General features: G+C 45.1%; 1 protein-coding gene across 3 annotated transcripts in view; it reads left to right on the forward strand.

Annotated features, from left to right (window-relative positions):
* Positions 1–17,500, forward strand: part of LOC147026778 (PH and SEC7 domain-containing protein 1-like) — a 411,551-nt gene that overhangs the window by 242,951 nt on the left and 151,100 nt on the right. For 2 of the 3 annotated variants that reach the window (XM_085882586.1, XM_085882587.1), the window contains 3 exons: positions 3,111–3,281; positions 14,800–14,880; positions 15,939–16,051. In XM_085882586.1, the coding sequence (XP_085738712.1) occupies positions 3,111–3,281; positions 14,800–14,880; positions 15,939–16,051 (365 nt within the window). The other variant, XM_085882588.1, reaches the window with a different exon arrangement.

Raw genomic sequence — 17,500 nt, forward strand, 5'->3', positions numbered from 1 at the left:
GTCTTGTCAATGGGGGTTGTGTGGTTGATGTGTGTTTTTAAACAAGCCCATGCCTCCTCCCCTGAGGGGAAGAAAAAAAATACAAAAACTTTAAAAAACCTAACAATATGTATATTTTTTTCGTTCATTAAAAACATTTTTTTTGTAATTTCTTTCTTGGATCTTGTGTAAATAAATTAGTATGGTGTTCACTCAGGCTTGATGGGCTGAATGACTTCCACCTGTTGTATTTCCACATAATTTAAAACACCTCACCACTATACATATATATATATATATATATATATATATATATATATATATATATATATATATATATATATATATATATATATCTTCTTCTTCTTTCGGCTGCTCCCGTTAGGGCTCGCCACAGCGGATCATGCATATGATCCGCATAGTGATTTGGCACATGTTTTACGCCGGATGCCCTTCCTGACACAACCCTGGTCGCCTCTTGCGACACAGGGATCTGGTACACCTATTTTAACTGGGGTATACACCGGCCCAGTATACTGGTACTCATTTCGCCGACCTCGGAAGGATGACAGGCTGAGTCAACCCCCTGGTGTATTAATTCAGTGGTCCAACGGGGCTTGAACTCAGGACCTTTTGGATCCCAAGCCGCTGCCCTAACCACTGTGCCAACACCAGGCTCATATATATATATATATATATATATATATATGTATATATATATGTATATATATGTATATATATATATATATATATATATATATATATATATATATATATATATACACATATACATATATATATATATATATATATATATATATATATATATATATATATATATGAACAAAGTAGGGTAGTTGAGCATAAAAGGTGGACTTTGGTCATTGGAAAAACATGGATTTATTTAAATAGATAAATACATCATGGTTTGGGAGTGAGGATGGACAGGTAACAAAGAAAGCCATGGTTGAGATTCGATGTGGGAGCATAAAACCGGGAATTGGAAGTGAGTGCTCACACTCCAACTTTAATGATCTGTTTTTCATCATCCTTAATGAAACTATTCGAATGACTGATATACTTTAAACTTTTAATATTGTTGAATCTTTCTTGTCTTAATCCAAGATCTCTTTGAGCGACCGTGCCAATTATACCTATCCTTTCGGAGTATAGGTCGTTTGTGACTCTATATTAATTAATTAACCACATCACCTTTTCAGCCAGATTGGATAATGATGAAATAAATAGTTGCAGAGCATAAAATTAAAATGTATTTTTCAGATTTGAGCAATGTTTGTCGACAAAAAGTGTAAAGCGATTTCCATCACATAATTGCACAGTTATTTTACTGAATTACCATAAACTCGTACATATGTTCAAGTTCCTTTTCACACTTTGACCCAAAACCATTATTTTGACCTTCAAATGGAGATGGCGACTTTTTTTTTGCTTTGCTGGAACTTTCCCTTTATTTTACTCTCGAGTCCTTACCCTGCTCTTTTGCAAAGACACGAGAGGTTATATGTTCATCTCGTTTTACTTTCTCCCATGTGTCATGGCCCACATGCTTGCCCCCAGTTTCTCTTCCGTTTCATTGTATACTTCTCGAGACTCTTGATATAAGACCTGAAAAGCAGTAGCAAAACTCAGAATGCTTTTGGATTTCTGACAATATCCACATTGTTTAATAAAACAGGTGGTCACAATGTCAACAGCGATATATAAGCAAAGTAAAGATAATGACAGACGAGGAAAGCTCTATCCTCTGTTCCCATTTATAAGTGGTGGCAGCTTTCATCATTTATAGTTGTTGAATGTAATATGTTTAAAAGACTCCATTTTTCTTTCCTTAATCTTTATTACCGCTGCCTTATGCTACCATGGATGGTATTTAAGAGACTATAAGAGCTGCAGTCAGCTATAATTTGTTCGTTTTAGCGTAAGCAGCAAGCGCTTGCTGGTTGCATCATTTGTGGAGGGCATTACTGGGTTGAAGAGCCAGCACCTCCTGTAGGTTCGGGCAAGAATTTATTTGTTCAGGTTGCGAGCTATAACTCGCATGCTCCTCATCGAAATACCGTGTGATTGTTAACGTCCACCAACCAATGCTCGTAGATGGGATACATGGAAGAACAGCACAGTCATTGATATATTATTGCCCAGCATGCGATACACCAGAGTGACAGTTTATATTTTAGTTGATAATTAATCAAACCCAGGCTGGACAGCTCAAAGGTGAGTGTACCACCGAGGAACTAACCTGCCAGCCCTAAATAAGCGACATTCTAGAGCAGCTATAATAATACCTTTTATTCTTAGAATGACCCTTATAAACACTTGATTGGCTAAATAATAGTAATGTTTAAAATCTCTTTTAAGTGTAAAAATGATTGTTTTCACTCTTCTCTTTGATATTCATTTTACTCTTGCATATTTGATTGTTTGTTGTTTTTTTTTTAACTAAAATGTTACTGTTTACATCAAAAATAACTTCTTTTATTTTTCATAGTTCCATTTCCTGTTTGTTTTTCTTACGATATAGGTTTTGCTTCCTATAATAACAGCAGATTTACTCGGCGTTGCATGGGAAGAGAAATGTGAATCAGTAACACTTTGTAGCCAAAGGAAATCGTAATACCTTCTGCCAGCACCACCAGATGGCGCCACACATTAACACAGATAATTTACGCTCCACCTGCCCCCACATCCCCATGTGAGACCGCGGCCACATAGCCTATATTAACTCTACACAAAGTTGTATTTGTACCCCGAGTTTGGAGTTTGTAACTTTAAAGATGTGTCTGTGCGTAGAACACACACACACACACACACACACACACACACACACACACACACACACACACACACACACACACACACACACACACACACACACACACACACACACACACACACACACATATATATATTTGCCTTATGTAGGTATAGATGTGGACCATTTAAAGCTGGGAGACAATCTTGGTGATTTTTCTTGGCACTTCAATAGAACCAAGACATCAAGGATAGTGATTCTACCTCCCACCCCTAGACTTATGTTTGGAATAAATGAATGCTATAAAGTTCTTCTTAAGGATGCTCTGTGGTGATGCTTGTCTCTGTGTCCTTGACAGTGAAGCCAACATACAGCAGGCCCTATCAGAGACAGATCTGGAACTGGGCAGCACGGACACACTGGCCAATGGGGGGAAGTCTGAGCCGGGAGCAGCACATCGTCTTGCATCTCGCCTCTACCATCTTGATGGTTTCCGGCGTGGCGATGTAGCCAGGCACTTGGGAAAAAAGTATGCATCTCATCCCAAGAATAGAGGTTTGGTATTGAGGGCAACATTATATCAAATAAAAATATTTTAATTGAGCTCGTGTAAGTAAAAGTTGCAGATTTGGTGAACAAGGCTAACACAAACATTATATATTTGTATGCAGCCTGCAGCTGCTTGGCTGCATCATTTTCTGTGGGCACAGCTGTGCCACTGATGCAATGCCCCTATTACCAGCACACTGGTACTCATTTTGCTGATCCCATAAGGCTGACAGGCTGAATCAACCCTTCCTCATGTTCATTCATTGGCCCAACAGGGGCTTGAACTCAAGATCCTCAGATCTTAAACCAAGCACTTTAACCATTAAGCCAACACCAGACCTACAAAGTTAATATGAAGCCACATTTTCATGCTTGTAAACAAAGTTGGATGAAACCGAAACAACTCCGACTGTGCAAGTGAAAGTAGTGCATTTGCAAACATTATTGCATTTTCTTTCTCCACTACTTGCACCTCATATGTCCAATATAATTAATTTTCCCTTCTCCTGCCTGACCACAATCACTTCACAACCTTCGCCTTTGATCCCTCATCACACACCTCTTTATTTCCTGATTTTCACCTTCCCTTCCGAAGAATAGTTCAGTTTTATATTTCTTTGAATTGCGAAGCATTCATCATTTAATCTCATCATATTGAGCAGACAGTTGGCAGATCCAAGTGTTCAAAATCCTGAAGGTGAAATGAGCTGAGAATACATAAAATCCACCAAAATATTTTGCGTTCAACAACATGAAACATGGTCGGTAGGAAGGTGCGTACGTGTATTGTGTATTGCCAATCAGATGTATATAATTGCAGAGTCATAATACGACAAGTTAAAGACCATGAGACGACAGTAAATGCAGTGCTAATGTTTAATGGATTTGAAGGAAAAAGAAAACTTGGTTCAATAATTTGAAGAGCTTTAAAAGGAACATTTGAGATAATAAAATAGTTTGTGTTGTATGTTATAATTGTTTTAAAAAGTGAGGAGCTATAAAACATTCAAACGAAATTTTTTTCACACGAGCCCAATGCAGGGATTTATTCCTGTTTATAAATATATATATATATATATATATATATATATATATATATATATGTATTACTAAAACAATCATCTTGTATATATATATATATATATATATATATATATATATATATATATATATATATATATATTGTTACAGCTGTGGAAATTCGCAAACCACCATACAGGGCCGTAGGTGAGATAACTCTAAGTACATGTGTAGTTAGCCCCGAACCCGTTGTTTAGAGGGAATTTATGTGATTCATTCGGGCTGCGACGCTTTGAGACAGACGTTTTTCTGTTCTATCTTTATTTTGAACCAACCACGTCTCAACCGCCATCACACAACAACCACCTTAACCACCATGCCAGCCATCGTCACCAACGACAACCACGCTCCAACCCTCAGACAACAACAACAATGCCAACAGCCACGACCTTTACCTTCACAACTCAATCCCTCAAACATTGCATCACCGTCATTCCCAAACGGCACCATAACCATCAAACCACCACCAATAAACCCTCCACCACCCTCACCTCTCTCCTTCTACGGCCATTTCCGCACCACCTGTGAACTCTGAGCATCGGGCTGTCTTGGGCTCGTTCAAGATACGCACCGAGCCGCGAGTGCAAATAGTGGCCTTTCCGACGGAGAATTCGGATCAAGAACGCTACACGCCCACTTCTGGTCCATCCAATTAGCAAGCGCGGAGCGGCTTGGCCCTGCCTCCAGGCGCGTCTGTGTGAAATCCAGATATGCAAATTCTAGGATCAGGGGAGGTTCACGCCCACTTTTCCTCCGTCCAATTGACGAGCGTGGCTCCGCCCCCGCGGTCATCCTGATCCGGAAATTTGTATATTGTTTTCTCCAGCCGGGCTATAAAACAGCGAGCACAAGGCGAATCGCGGCAGAGTGTGGCAGCGGCAGAGTGTGGCAGCGGCAGAGTGTGGCAGCGGCAGAGTGTGGCAGCGGCAGAGTGTGGCAGCGGCAGAGTGTGTCGGCAGGGCAGAGTGAGTCGAGTCATCGGTGTAGCAGAGAGTGGAGTCGGGTGGCGAAAGCATCGAGTTAGGTTCTGCAGTTGGCTGAGGAGAGTTGTGGGAAGAGGCCAAGGAGCTCGGGTCCGAGGCGAGGAGGATGGCGGTCGGCGACGAGGTCGCGGTGTGAGATCGCTCGTCACGGGACTCAAGCCAGCCAGCCATTCTCTTCCCCTAGGGCATCAACAATTCCCCCTTTCCCCCACGCTGAGATAGTGCAAAAAGGGGGCCCCGTTCCCACCCCACTCCAAACGTCGTGCCATCGAAACCCGCCAAGGAGCACGGAGTCGGCACACAGCCACGCGGCCACATCTGTGGCTCGTCCGCCAATGCGTCACGAGGACGCGGGTAGGACCCCCCGGTCTCGCGGACCTGGCCGCTCCTTCAGGTCACGCGCGCATATTGGCCTACAGGCCCGTCTGCCCCCTTCTCTATGAGGGTGGCTTCTTTCCTTTGCTTTTGAGTAAATGTGTGTTGGCGCCATCTGTAAAGTAGAACTGTATAAGTGTTGCCATATGTGCGCGTATTCGGTAGTAACTCTGCGTCCATTGTTTCTTTTGTTTTAACTGCTATAGGTGCATTTTGACTGTTTGGCTGAATATGTGTGCTTTCCATGTGTCGCGTAATAAATGTGCATTGTGTGAACTGTGAAATAAATGTGCATTATAGTCAGGTCAGGTTCGATCTGTGACCTGCTACAGGTACCATGTAAACCTGTACTAACCTGTTCCATGGTCGGGTTGTCGGCGACTAAACCGTCTCCCCCACCAGGTTTTCTGGTGAGGAGGGTGTTTGGATATGTACACCCAGCAGGATTAAAAACAAAACCTGTCAAAGGGCGGAGGAGCTCCTTGTGAGCCAACGGCCATCCATATCTAGTGCCCAACTGTGTCTGCGGACGTCCTCCTGCAGTTGGGCTACTTCTTATTAGGAGGTTGGTGGCAGGATTTGCACTCCGGCCACCGTAAAACGCTTCATTCCGCAAAACGCAAAAACGCAAAAAAATCTGAAAACCCACTCCATGGGAGTATCTCCTGTGCAGCTTCCCTTCGCAGGGCAGCTCACCGGATGACAGGATTGGGGCAAAGCCTTCGGGACCCCCAATCTTTGATAGGAGGGAAACCACGGGGTAACATCCCTGGGTCAGATTGCGGGAGAGTGTGTCGGAGTGGTGCTGAGGTGTCGTCCACCAGACGGCGGTCTCCTTGGGTTAACCTGAGGCGGTCCCTTCGGGTGGGTGCCTGGAATTTCCTATCCCTAAGAGAGGATGATCACCTGTCTCTATTATCATCTGAGCTCAAGCGTTTGGACATCGGGATTGCAGCTCTCTCTGAGGTTCGGAGATCGGATTGCGGCGAGATAATGGTGGGTGGTTACACCTACTATTGGTCTGGTCGCTCTGATGGTTACCATACCCAAGGAGTTGCTGTAGCTGTGTCCAATAAGCTGACCCCAATGATAATTGAGGTAACACCGGTCAACAAGCGTATTATGAAATTAAGGATTCGCCACTCCTTAGGTGTCATTTCCCTGGTCTCTATTTATGCTCCGACTGAGGCGAGTGATCTCACCGTGAAGGACACATTCTACGCCACACTCGAGTCTGTGGTTGATCAGTGCCCCAGACGAGATACACTTCTAGTCTTGGGGGATTTCAATGCATCGACTGGAACTGATAGGGATGGTTATGAGGTGTGTGTTGGTCCCCATGGGTCAGGAACTATGAACCAGATTAGCACTAAGTTCCTTGACTTTGCAAGAAGTCATGGACTTAGGGTGGCTGGTTCATGGTTTCAGCGCCCGCAAGCTCATCGCTGGACTTGGTATTCCAACGCTGGCGGTGTGGCAAAGGAGATTGACCATGTCCTCATTGACGGTCGTTGGAGGATGATCCAGAACTGCAGGGTCTACCGGAGTGCTCAGTTCCTCAATACTGACCACAGGCTTGTTGTAGCAACTCTAAAGCTGCACCTTAAATCCTGGAGAATGGTACCATCCCAGCCTAGGCTGGATGTTGCCAAGCTCAGGGATGAGAGAGTAGCTGAGGAGTTTGCGAACAGGCTGAGTGGACACTTGGGGGTCTGGTTGCTTTGGGGGGTCCTGAAGAGTTGTGGAGCACCTTCAAGATAACCGTCCTTGATGTTGCCGGTGGATGCCTTGGAGTTCACCGCAGGGCAAAGAAGAATTTTGTCTCTCAAGGGACACTGGATACCATTGACCAGAGTCGCAGGGCCAGGCTGAATGGCAGAGCTGAGCTGTTCAGGGAGCTGAGGCGTAAAACTGTACGTGCACTGAGGGTGGACAAGGAGGCCTATGTGCGAGGAATCTATGAGGGGGTAGAGCATCACCTGTGGACAGGTGATTCTCGTCCCGCTTACAGGGGAATTCGCGCATTACGTTCATCCAAGCCCATCCCTCGGAGCACTGCAGTTCGAGCAGAGAGTGGTAGGCTCTTGACAGAGGAGTCTGAAGTGAAGGCCCGCTGGGCCGGTTACTTTGAGCGGTTGTACCAGGCTGATCCCCCAGCTGTCAAGTTGGACGTCAAGGGTGTTACAATCCCTGTTGCTGACCCTCGAATCAACTGTGGTCCACCATCGCTTGTGGAAACACGGGCTGCAGTGAACCAGTTGAAACGGGGCAAAGCTCCAGGGATCTGTGGCATCCATGCTGAACTTCTCAAGGCTGGTGGAAATGCTGCACTCGTGTCGTTGCATGCAGTTTTGTGCTCTGCCTGGAACACAGGCATCATCCCAACTGACTGGAAGAGGGGCCTTGTTGTCCCTCTCTGGAAAGGGAAGGGTGATCGCCAAGACTGCAACAACTACCGAGGGGTGACGCTGCTCTCAGTGCCGGGCAAGGTCTTTGCTCGGATAATTCTTGATAGGGTTCGCCACCATCTGCTTGAGCACCAGCGTCCAGAGCAGTCAGGCTTTACACCAAAGAGGTCAACGATTGACCGTATCCTTGCACTTCGTGTCCTCACCGAACACAGACGAGAGTTTCGGCAGGGGCTGCTTGCAGCCTATGTTGATCTCTGTAAAGCGTTCGATTCAGTGAATCGGGATGTCCTCGGGAGGATTCGTGGTCTTCGTGGGGTGCCACCGAAACTGATCGATCTGATGTCTGAACTATACTCTGGTACTGAGAGTGCTGTGAAGTGTGGTGGTACCATCTCTGACTTATTTCCAGTTGTTACTGGAGTTCGTCAGGGATGTGTACTTGCCCCCACACTTTTCAGCACTTGTATGGACTGGATTTTTGGGAGGATGTCGGAGAGATCAAGTTGCGGTGCATCGTTTGGCAATGTCAAGATCTCGGACCTTGATTTTGCAGATGATGCAGTCATCTTTGTGGAGACTTTAGACATCCTCTTGGGGGCCCTCGAGGTGCTGAATGAGGAATCGGAGCCGTTGGGATTACGGATTTCTTGGGTCAAAACTAAGATCCACGCTTTCGGTGACATCTTGGATGCTGCTGTCCTGTCTGTGTCTGTTTGTGGTGAGGATGTTGAGGTCGTGGATAGATTCACTTACCTTGGCAGTGATATTCATGTCTCCGCAGGTTGTCAGCCGGAGGTCAATAGACGTCTGGGTCGGGCCTGGGGAGTCATGGATTCACTGGATCATGGGGTGTGGCGCTGCCGGTACCTGTGCGGGAGGACGAAAGTCCGAGTCTTCAAGTCCTTGGTACTTCCAGTCTTGCTCTATGGGTGCGAGACTTGGACTTTGACCAAGGATCTGAGACGGAGACTTAATTCCTTTGGTACCAGGTCTCTTCGAAGAATCCTTGGCTATCGCTGGTCGGATTTTGTGTCCAACGAGCGGTTGCTGAGAGAGACTCGGATGAGATTTGTTACCTGCATAGTCCGTGAGCGTCAGCTGCGGCTGTATGGACATGTGGCTCGTTTTCCTGACACTGATCCTGCTCACCAGATTCTCTCAGTGAGGGAGTCTCATGAGTGGAGGAGGCCAGTGGGCCGACCACGTGTCTCATGGTTGCAGCAGGTTGACCATCATCTCAAGGAGATGGGGATGGGCCTGGCATCTGCCTGGGGGATGGCCAGACGGAGGCCCCTGGAGTACCGGCGGAAAGTGGACGCAGCGACGCGCTGTTCTGGCACATGCTCCCATACCTGACCTGACCCTGTGTGAACTGTTTTTCCGTTTCGCTTCGTCTCCTTCCTTTTAATTGACTCTCCATCCTGCTTCACGTAAAGGGTTCGTAGTGGGCTTAATACGCCCGGTAATTAATCTGAACCGTCCAGGTCGGCGATAACACTGCTCGGTTATCCCGATAGCACGGAACGGGCCGCCCAAGCGGCTCGTGTCCGAAGTCGACCTGCGGCGAGGTGCGATCGCCCGGTCGACCATTCGCGCAGGTACTTAGGTAGATCGAATTTGGCGAGCGACCCTATCCTGCGCGGGTGGGCAATTGGCACGATCGTGGTGAGGTTAAACCCCCACCCGTGACTAGCTCCCGGCGTTGGTCCGAGAGGGTCACGACTGAATTGTCCGTTCCGGTGGGCGAGGCGGCCGCCATTCGAGTCGAGCAGCCGATCGCACGCCGGCGGGCGCGAATTCGCAACAATATATATATATATATATATATATATATATATATATATATATATATATGATATATATATATATGTATATGATATATGTTATATATGTATGTATGTTCCCAAAATACAGCCAAAACGGTACAAGATAGTGCAAACATTTTAAGGCTACCTAACTCATCATTTGCCTGTGGTGTGCAGTATCAAGTTTTGTTCAAATCTAGCAACGAAAAAATTATTTAAAAAATCAATTCCCGATTCAGTCAAGTACTCTTCGGGAGTATTTGATCAGTGCAAACAACTTCAGCGGTATAGTTTGCTGGAGCTATCTTTTTTTATTTTCTTGAAATGATTTATCAAAAAATCTCCAACATTTTGTGGAGACAAAGAACGATTTATTTTTAAGCTTAAAATAAACCGCCATTTTGATCTCATACTTCTGTGTTCATTAATAAATAAAATTGTGTTTAGAATATTACGCACAATAATTTCTTCGACTTTCTTTTCTCCGTTTGTTTTTTTTTTTCACATTAACGCGTAATATTTCGTTCAAATTGGGCAACGTAAACAAAATATTAAAAAATCAATTCCCGATTCAGTCAAGTACTCTTCAGGAGTATTTGATCAATGCAAACAACTTCAGCAGTATAGTTCGCTGGAGCTATGTTTTTTTTTTGAAATGATTTTTTTTTATCAACCGCTGTCAACAACGGGAACCCAATGGGTTCACGGATCGTCTAATATATATATATATATATATATATATATATATATATATATATATATATATATATATATATATATATATATATATATATATATATACATACATACACTAGCGATACCCATGCACATGCACGGGATAGCAGTACAACATAGCTGGTTGCAGGCGACAGACCGTACGGGGAATGACAAAAATACGCATTGTGTAAAATGCAAGTAGTACTATGGAACGGCATGTCCAAACATTGTCGGCATGTCCACTAAGTGCCACAGCAGTTTCATAGGGATCGTGTGAAGGCGAGCCGAGTTTATAGTGTGCAAGCTTGGTATTATAATATATATATATATATATATATATATATATATATATATATATATATATATATATATATATATATATATATGTTGTTACGAATTCTGGCCCGCCAGGCGTGCGAGCGATTGCGTAACTCCAATCGCAACCGCGTCGCCCACCGGACGGGCAATTCAGTCGTGACCCTCCTGGAACTACCGCCAGGAGCCAGTCACGGGTGGGGGTTTAACCTCACCACGATCGTGCCAATTGCCCACCCGCGCAGGATAGGGTTGCTCGCTAAATTCGACCTACCTAAGTACCTGCGCGAGTAGTCGACCGGGCGATCGTACCGCGCCGCAGGTCAGCCTAGGACACGAACCGCTTAAGCGGTCTGTTCCATGCTACAGTGATAACCGAGCGGTGTTATCGCCGACCTCGACGGATCAGACTCTCTTCTTTACCCAGGTGTTCAAAACCCACTAATTTATTCCGCGATTCAAGATGGCACTTTCAAAAGGGAAAAAGACGACGAACGGGATACATTTCACACAAGGACATTTATTATAAGCAAGCACATATTACACACACAGCACAAGCAAGGAATCATGCACGTATTTACAAGCAAGGCAAATCGAAATTAAACACGGATACAGGCAAGAAAGCAATGAAAGCAATACCACCGACTATAATTATTGGCAATGTGCAGGCACTTACACAGGTTTACTTGTCGGACATGGTGCCACCCATGTGGCTCCGCCCTTCGCTCCTCCCCATTTTCGGCTCCACCTCCCTTCGAGAAGGTTCTCGAAAAGGGGCATTCCCTCACCCACACAGACACACACACAAACAAAAGTAAAGACCTCCCTTTAGTGGTCGTCCAGTTTCTCTCCCACGATCGTCAGCGTGGTCGCGCCTGGTTCCGGCCTCCCACACAGCCGGCGAACCCTCTCCGGTACCCCTCGTCCAGACGCGCAGGTCCACCAGACAGCCGACACTGCTGTGCCTCCCGTCCGCGTCTCCACCAACAGACCACTCGCCGGACCACGAGCGCAGGACCGAGAGAGGGGGGGAGAGAGAGAGAGAGAGAGAGAGAGAGAGAGAGAGAGAGAGAGAGAGAGAGAGAGAGAGAGAGAGAGAGAGAGAGAGAGAGAGGGAGAGAGAGAGAGAGCGCTGCACCAAGAAGAAGGAGAGGCAGAGACGCCTTCCAGACCAGAGAGAGAGAGAGAGAGAGAGAGAGAGAGAGAGAGAGAGAGAGAGAGAGAGAGAGAGAGAGAGAGAGAGAGAGAGAGAGCGAGCTCGACCCTGGCCACCAAGAGAGAGAGAGTGAGCTCGACCCTGCCCACCAAGAGAGAGGATCACTCGACCCCGACAGAGAGAGCTCATGGACCAGAGAGAGAGAGCGAGCTCGACCCTGGCCACCAAGAGAGAGAGAGTGAGTTCGACCCTGCTCACCAAGAGAGAGGAGCACTCGACCCCGACAGAGAAAGCTCCTGGACCTCGCGCGCGGGGCTCCGCCCTTCGCTCCTCCCCGTTTTCGGCTCCACCTCCCTTCGAGAAGGTTCCCTCATGCTGTTCATCCACCAATCGGCGGCGAGCTGCCCTCCCCCTTTCCTTCACACCAAGCACGGGGAAAAATAGGTGGGATAAAATCCACGCGCCCAAAAGGGAACTCTTTTGGTTCCCTTTTTCATTCGACGGTTTTCAACGCGGCTTGTTGCTTGCGTGGAGGTTTGTTCAAAATAACAATAGAAATAGAAAAACGGCTATCTCAGAGTTGCAGCCCGGTGAACACGAAGAAGCCCTTTAAAGAACGGTGAGGGACTATCTGCACATAATCTTAGCGTCATAACTGATCTAAGAAAGGGTGAATTGCGAATTTCCACAGCCGTAACAATATATATATATATATATATATATATATATATATATATATATATATATATATATATATATATATATATATATATATATATATATATATATATATATATATATATATATATATATTGTTACGAATTCGTGCCCGCCGGCGTGCGATCAGCCGCGTAACTCGAATCGCGACCGCGTCGCCCACCGGACGGACAATTCAGTCGTGCCACTCCTGGGACTACCGCCAGAAACCAGTCACGGGTGGGGGTTTAACCCCACCACCACCCAGTCCGCAGTCTACCCGCGCGAAATAGGGTGAATCGCCGAATGTCGATATACCTAAGTACCCGCGCGGGTAATCTGCCGAGGGATGGGACCACGCCACAGGCCGACTCCGGACATGAACCGCTTAAGCGGTTCGTTCCGTATTACAGGGATCACTGAGCAGAGTTATCGTCGGCCTTGACGGTTCTGATTAATTACCGGGTGTTTTAATACCCACTATTAATCCCTTACGTGATGCAAGATGGAGATTCAACAAAGGAAAGGACGCAGCGAGACGGGGAACAATTGGACAAGCACACTTTATTACACACACACAGACAAGCACGCATTCACAGCCATACAGTGATGCACATATAAAAGCAAGGACACAATGCAGAGCTACAACCGAATATAATTATTACAACACTTGAACAGTTCTACTTTTCAAGACTGGCGCCACACACACACATTGATACAAAACCCAAAAGAAATGGAAGTCGCGACTTCCCTGAGCGCGTCGAGTCCTTGGCGACCGTAACTCCGAGTCCCTCTGGCGTGGTCCGCGAGCTAGTGCCGCGCGTCGCTCGTGTGGTCTGCTCGACAGCTCGGACGAACGAACAGAACCTCCGACCAGGGACGATCACCACAACTCTCCACAATTCCCCTTCAGGGACAAGGCAGCAGGAAAGGGAACGACGTTCTTGTCGACCTTCACGTCCACGCCTTTTGTCAATCGCTTGAACGAACCAAGAGCCTCCTCGCACGCGAGCCTCTCCACGCCCATGCCTTTTATAGGGGCTGGCTCCGCCCCGCTGCCTCGCCCCATTTCTGTCTCCACCTCCCTTCGAAGCGTTTCCAGAAAGCTCTCGAAGGGGGGGCGTGCCCCCACTCCGACCGCCTCACGCCGTGCATCCACCAATCGGAAGCGAGCTGCCGCACCCCTCCCCTTCACACCAAGCATGGTGGGGGGGGGATTCAGGCGGAAGCATCAGGTGGGGAAATTAGGCGGGAAAACCCTACAGGCGTTGTTGGTTTTTGTTCTTGCACGCGCCCGCATGGTGCTCGATGAATGGCGAGTGGCGAAGATGTGGTAGCGTAGTTGTGGAAGGTGGCGTCGTGTAGTGAATGGCGTGATCGTGAGATGTTGGTTGTGGCGATGTTCGTTGTTGTTCTTGCACCAAATTAACAATAGCCAAAGAAAAACGGCTAACTGAAGCGTCGCAGCCCGAATGGATCACATTTATTCCCTCTATACAACGGGTTTGGGCTAACTACACATGAACTTACCGATATATCTCACCTGAGGATCCGTTATGGTGTAATGCGAATTTCCACAACCGTATCAATATATAGATTTTGATATATATATATATATATATATATATATATATATATATATATATATATATATATATATATATATATATATATATATATATATATATATATATATATATATATATAGATATATATATACATATATATATATATATATATATATATATATATATATATATATATATATATATATATATATATATATATATATATATATATATGTAGATTTGCAGGAAAATAGTTTTGTGTTGCTTGTTGTGGTTATAACAATTTGGATAACACGATGGTATGAACAATTTTTTGAAATATTTATGATTTTCCTGAGTGTTGTAATGATAGACAGCCTCACATATCGTTATCGTTGATCCCCTCTTTTCAGCAACGAGTTCTCCAGACAAGTCGCTGAAGAATACCTCCAGTTCTTTGATTTCACAGGAATGAGTGTGGATAAGGCACTCAGGTGGGTGCAGATCAACACTCGACTTTGCAAAACATATTTCACTTTGCACCTTCTAATATATCAGAACTGACCGATTCACCTCATACTCACCCCAAGTCGGTGCATTATATTAAGATGTCTCATGGCATGTAGTATGACTTCCTGATAAAGGTATCGTTAGAATCTCGTCTGACGCAATATTCTTCTGAACGTACAAACTTTTTGTGAATCATTAGACCAGATGAAGACTCCATTGATAAAACCCTGGCCTTCTCTTCAAAATGGTCGATTGCAGTTGTCCCTCTTAATCATTCTCATTCTGCAAACCTCTATATTATGCTCCAGGAAGGCCGTGCCATCAAACTAACATTCAAATGAACTTAATTCAAACTTCAGAAACTGAGAATTTGCATTTTTCATCTCATTAGAAAAACGCACCATTTGGGCAGCCAACTCAGTGAGTTTAATTTGCTGCTTAATGGTACATTTTGGTTTTTTTCCCCACAATAATTATCGAAACTAAAGTAAAAGAAAATAAGCTTTCACGATAAGGTGAAAAATAATTTCCGTTTAAAAAACATGTTTCCTTTCCTTTTCATGACCCCATCTCTATGAGGGTTGGCAGGAGAGCCGAGAGGTATGCACATTCCACCAGCTATAAACTGCCGCACTGGTGCTGTGGATGTAGGGCAAGGCAGCAATGCGTGTCATCCCTCGGATGGACGTTAAGCTGGTTGATAAGTCTGCCAGCGCTGGTTGTTGGTGGACGTTAAAGAATCCATTGTGTCTTTCATGAAGAATCAGCGAGTTATTGCTGGCACCTTGAACATGTTCCAAATTCCTGCACACTCAGTCGAATATCCTGCATAGGAATGGCAAACTATCCAGGATTGTAACCCCAACCAAGAAACCACTTCAGCAAAACCGACGCTCCATCAAAAGAGTAATACATCATGATGATCTCTTTGAAGTGATGTCAAAATCTATTTACGGTTGAGTTGCACGAGGTCCTGAGAAAATGATAATCCGTTTTGCATGTTCTAAAGCATGATGGCTCTCATATTATTGTCTACACACAGGAGCTTCCTACGAGCTTTTGCACTCATGGGCGAGACTCAGGAGCGTGAACGCGTTCTGGCACACTTCTCTCATCGCTTTTACCAATGCAATCCTGGAGCAATTGCTTCTGAAGGTACTTCATTAGTGTTGGCTGTATCCCAAAAAATATTACACATGATTGGGAGAAACATTTTGTCATATAAGTTTCAAAGTTTTTGTTTTTTTTAATAGCAAACACTTTTTAAAAAAAATATATAGGTTAATGGAAGAGCCAGGCAACACTGGGTGAAAGGCCAACGGTGGTGCAGAGAGGAACATATAGACAATGAGCACAGACAAACAGGCAGGGCAACAAGAAGGGACACAGACACAATTCTGCAGATAACAGGACTCGGAGACATGCAACAGCAGGCATAAAAAACACTTCAGAAAACATAATTGTATTGCAATGAGAAAAAACAGATGGTGGTGAGTCGCTGCTTTCAAAATATCAGATGGGAAGTAAGACAATGGACTCAATGAGGAAAGCAGAACAAAGGAGTGAAGGTGAGACTAGATATGCCTGGTGTTGGCTTAATGGTTAGGGTGGTAGGCTTGGGATCTGAAGGTCCTGAGTTCAAATCCCACTTTTCTGTTGAATTAATATCAGGTGGGGTTGACTCAGCCTGTCATCCTTCTGAGGTTGGCAAAATGAGTACCAGTTTGCTGGGATGATTGAGCCATTCGCGTATCCTCTGTTGGAGTGGCGACTCGTCCAGGATTGTGCCCAATAGCTCACGAGACTACATTAGCAGCACCAATGCTCTGTACAGAGTATGGTCCCTCTGGATGGATGGATGAGACTAGATTTGGGAATCTGTAAAACAAGGCATGGTTTGCCAAATAAGCACTTGCCACTAGCAGGTCTTTGGTAACACAACAGGAGGAAACAGGAAAGGGGGTAAGACCAGGCATAAAGCATTTGAGGACTGCAAAGCCATAAACCTGTTGGGGGTTGAGTGAAGATCAATCTGCAGTGGCATGGAATAGGGCCTGATGCGTTTTTGTGCATTGTTAGAAGTTAATGAAATGCAAAGAATGATTTTTCTTTGTGAAGAATGCCAAGGAAACACTAAAACATGTCAGAGCAAGTTTTAAAACCAAGGAGTGCAAATCATTCACTGTACCTCTGCCAGAGGTTGACCACAGAAGGGCACTGAAGGATTAGTAGAGCGATCCCAGTGTGAATGTGTCTTTCCAGAATTAAATTTCGTATTCTAGGTGGTCGACCAAAGCCTTATCATCTCAAGATGAGCATCCAATGGGACAATTAAATGAGGTGCGGAACTACTGTATATCACACTTAATGGGATTTTCAAGATGGTGTGAAGGATTTTGCTGGGAGATGGAATTGCTCGAAGAGAAGTGATTGATAGAGGAGATAACTCTGGAAATAGAGAGGATGAAAGGATGCTGCCTTGATGTGGCAATTTCCCAAGACAAAGAAACATAAGCCCAACAATTGTGTCTGCAAGTTGGTACAATACATCTCTGCAAGTTCGTATATGAAGAAGAAGAAGAAGAAGGTGAAGAAGAAGAAGAT

The sequence above is a fragment of the Eptatretus burgeri genome, chromosome 5 (genome assembly GCF_056783735.1).
Source record: "Eptatretus burgeri isolate ZD-2024b chromosome 5, Ebu_testis_v1, whole genome shotgun sequence".
In the NCBI taxonomy this organism is placed as follows: Eukaryota; Metazoa; Chordata; class Myxini; order Myxiniformes; family Myxinidae; genus Eptatretus; species Eptatretus burgeri.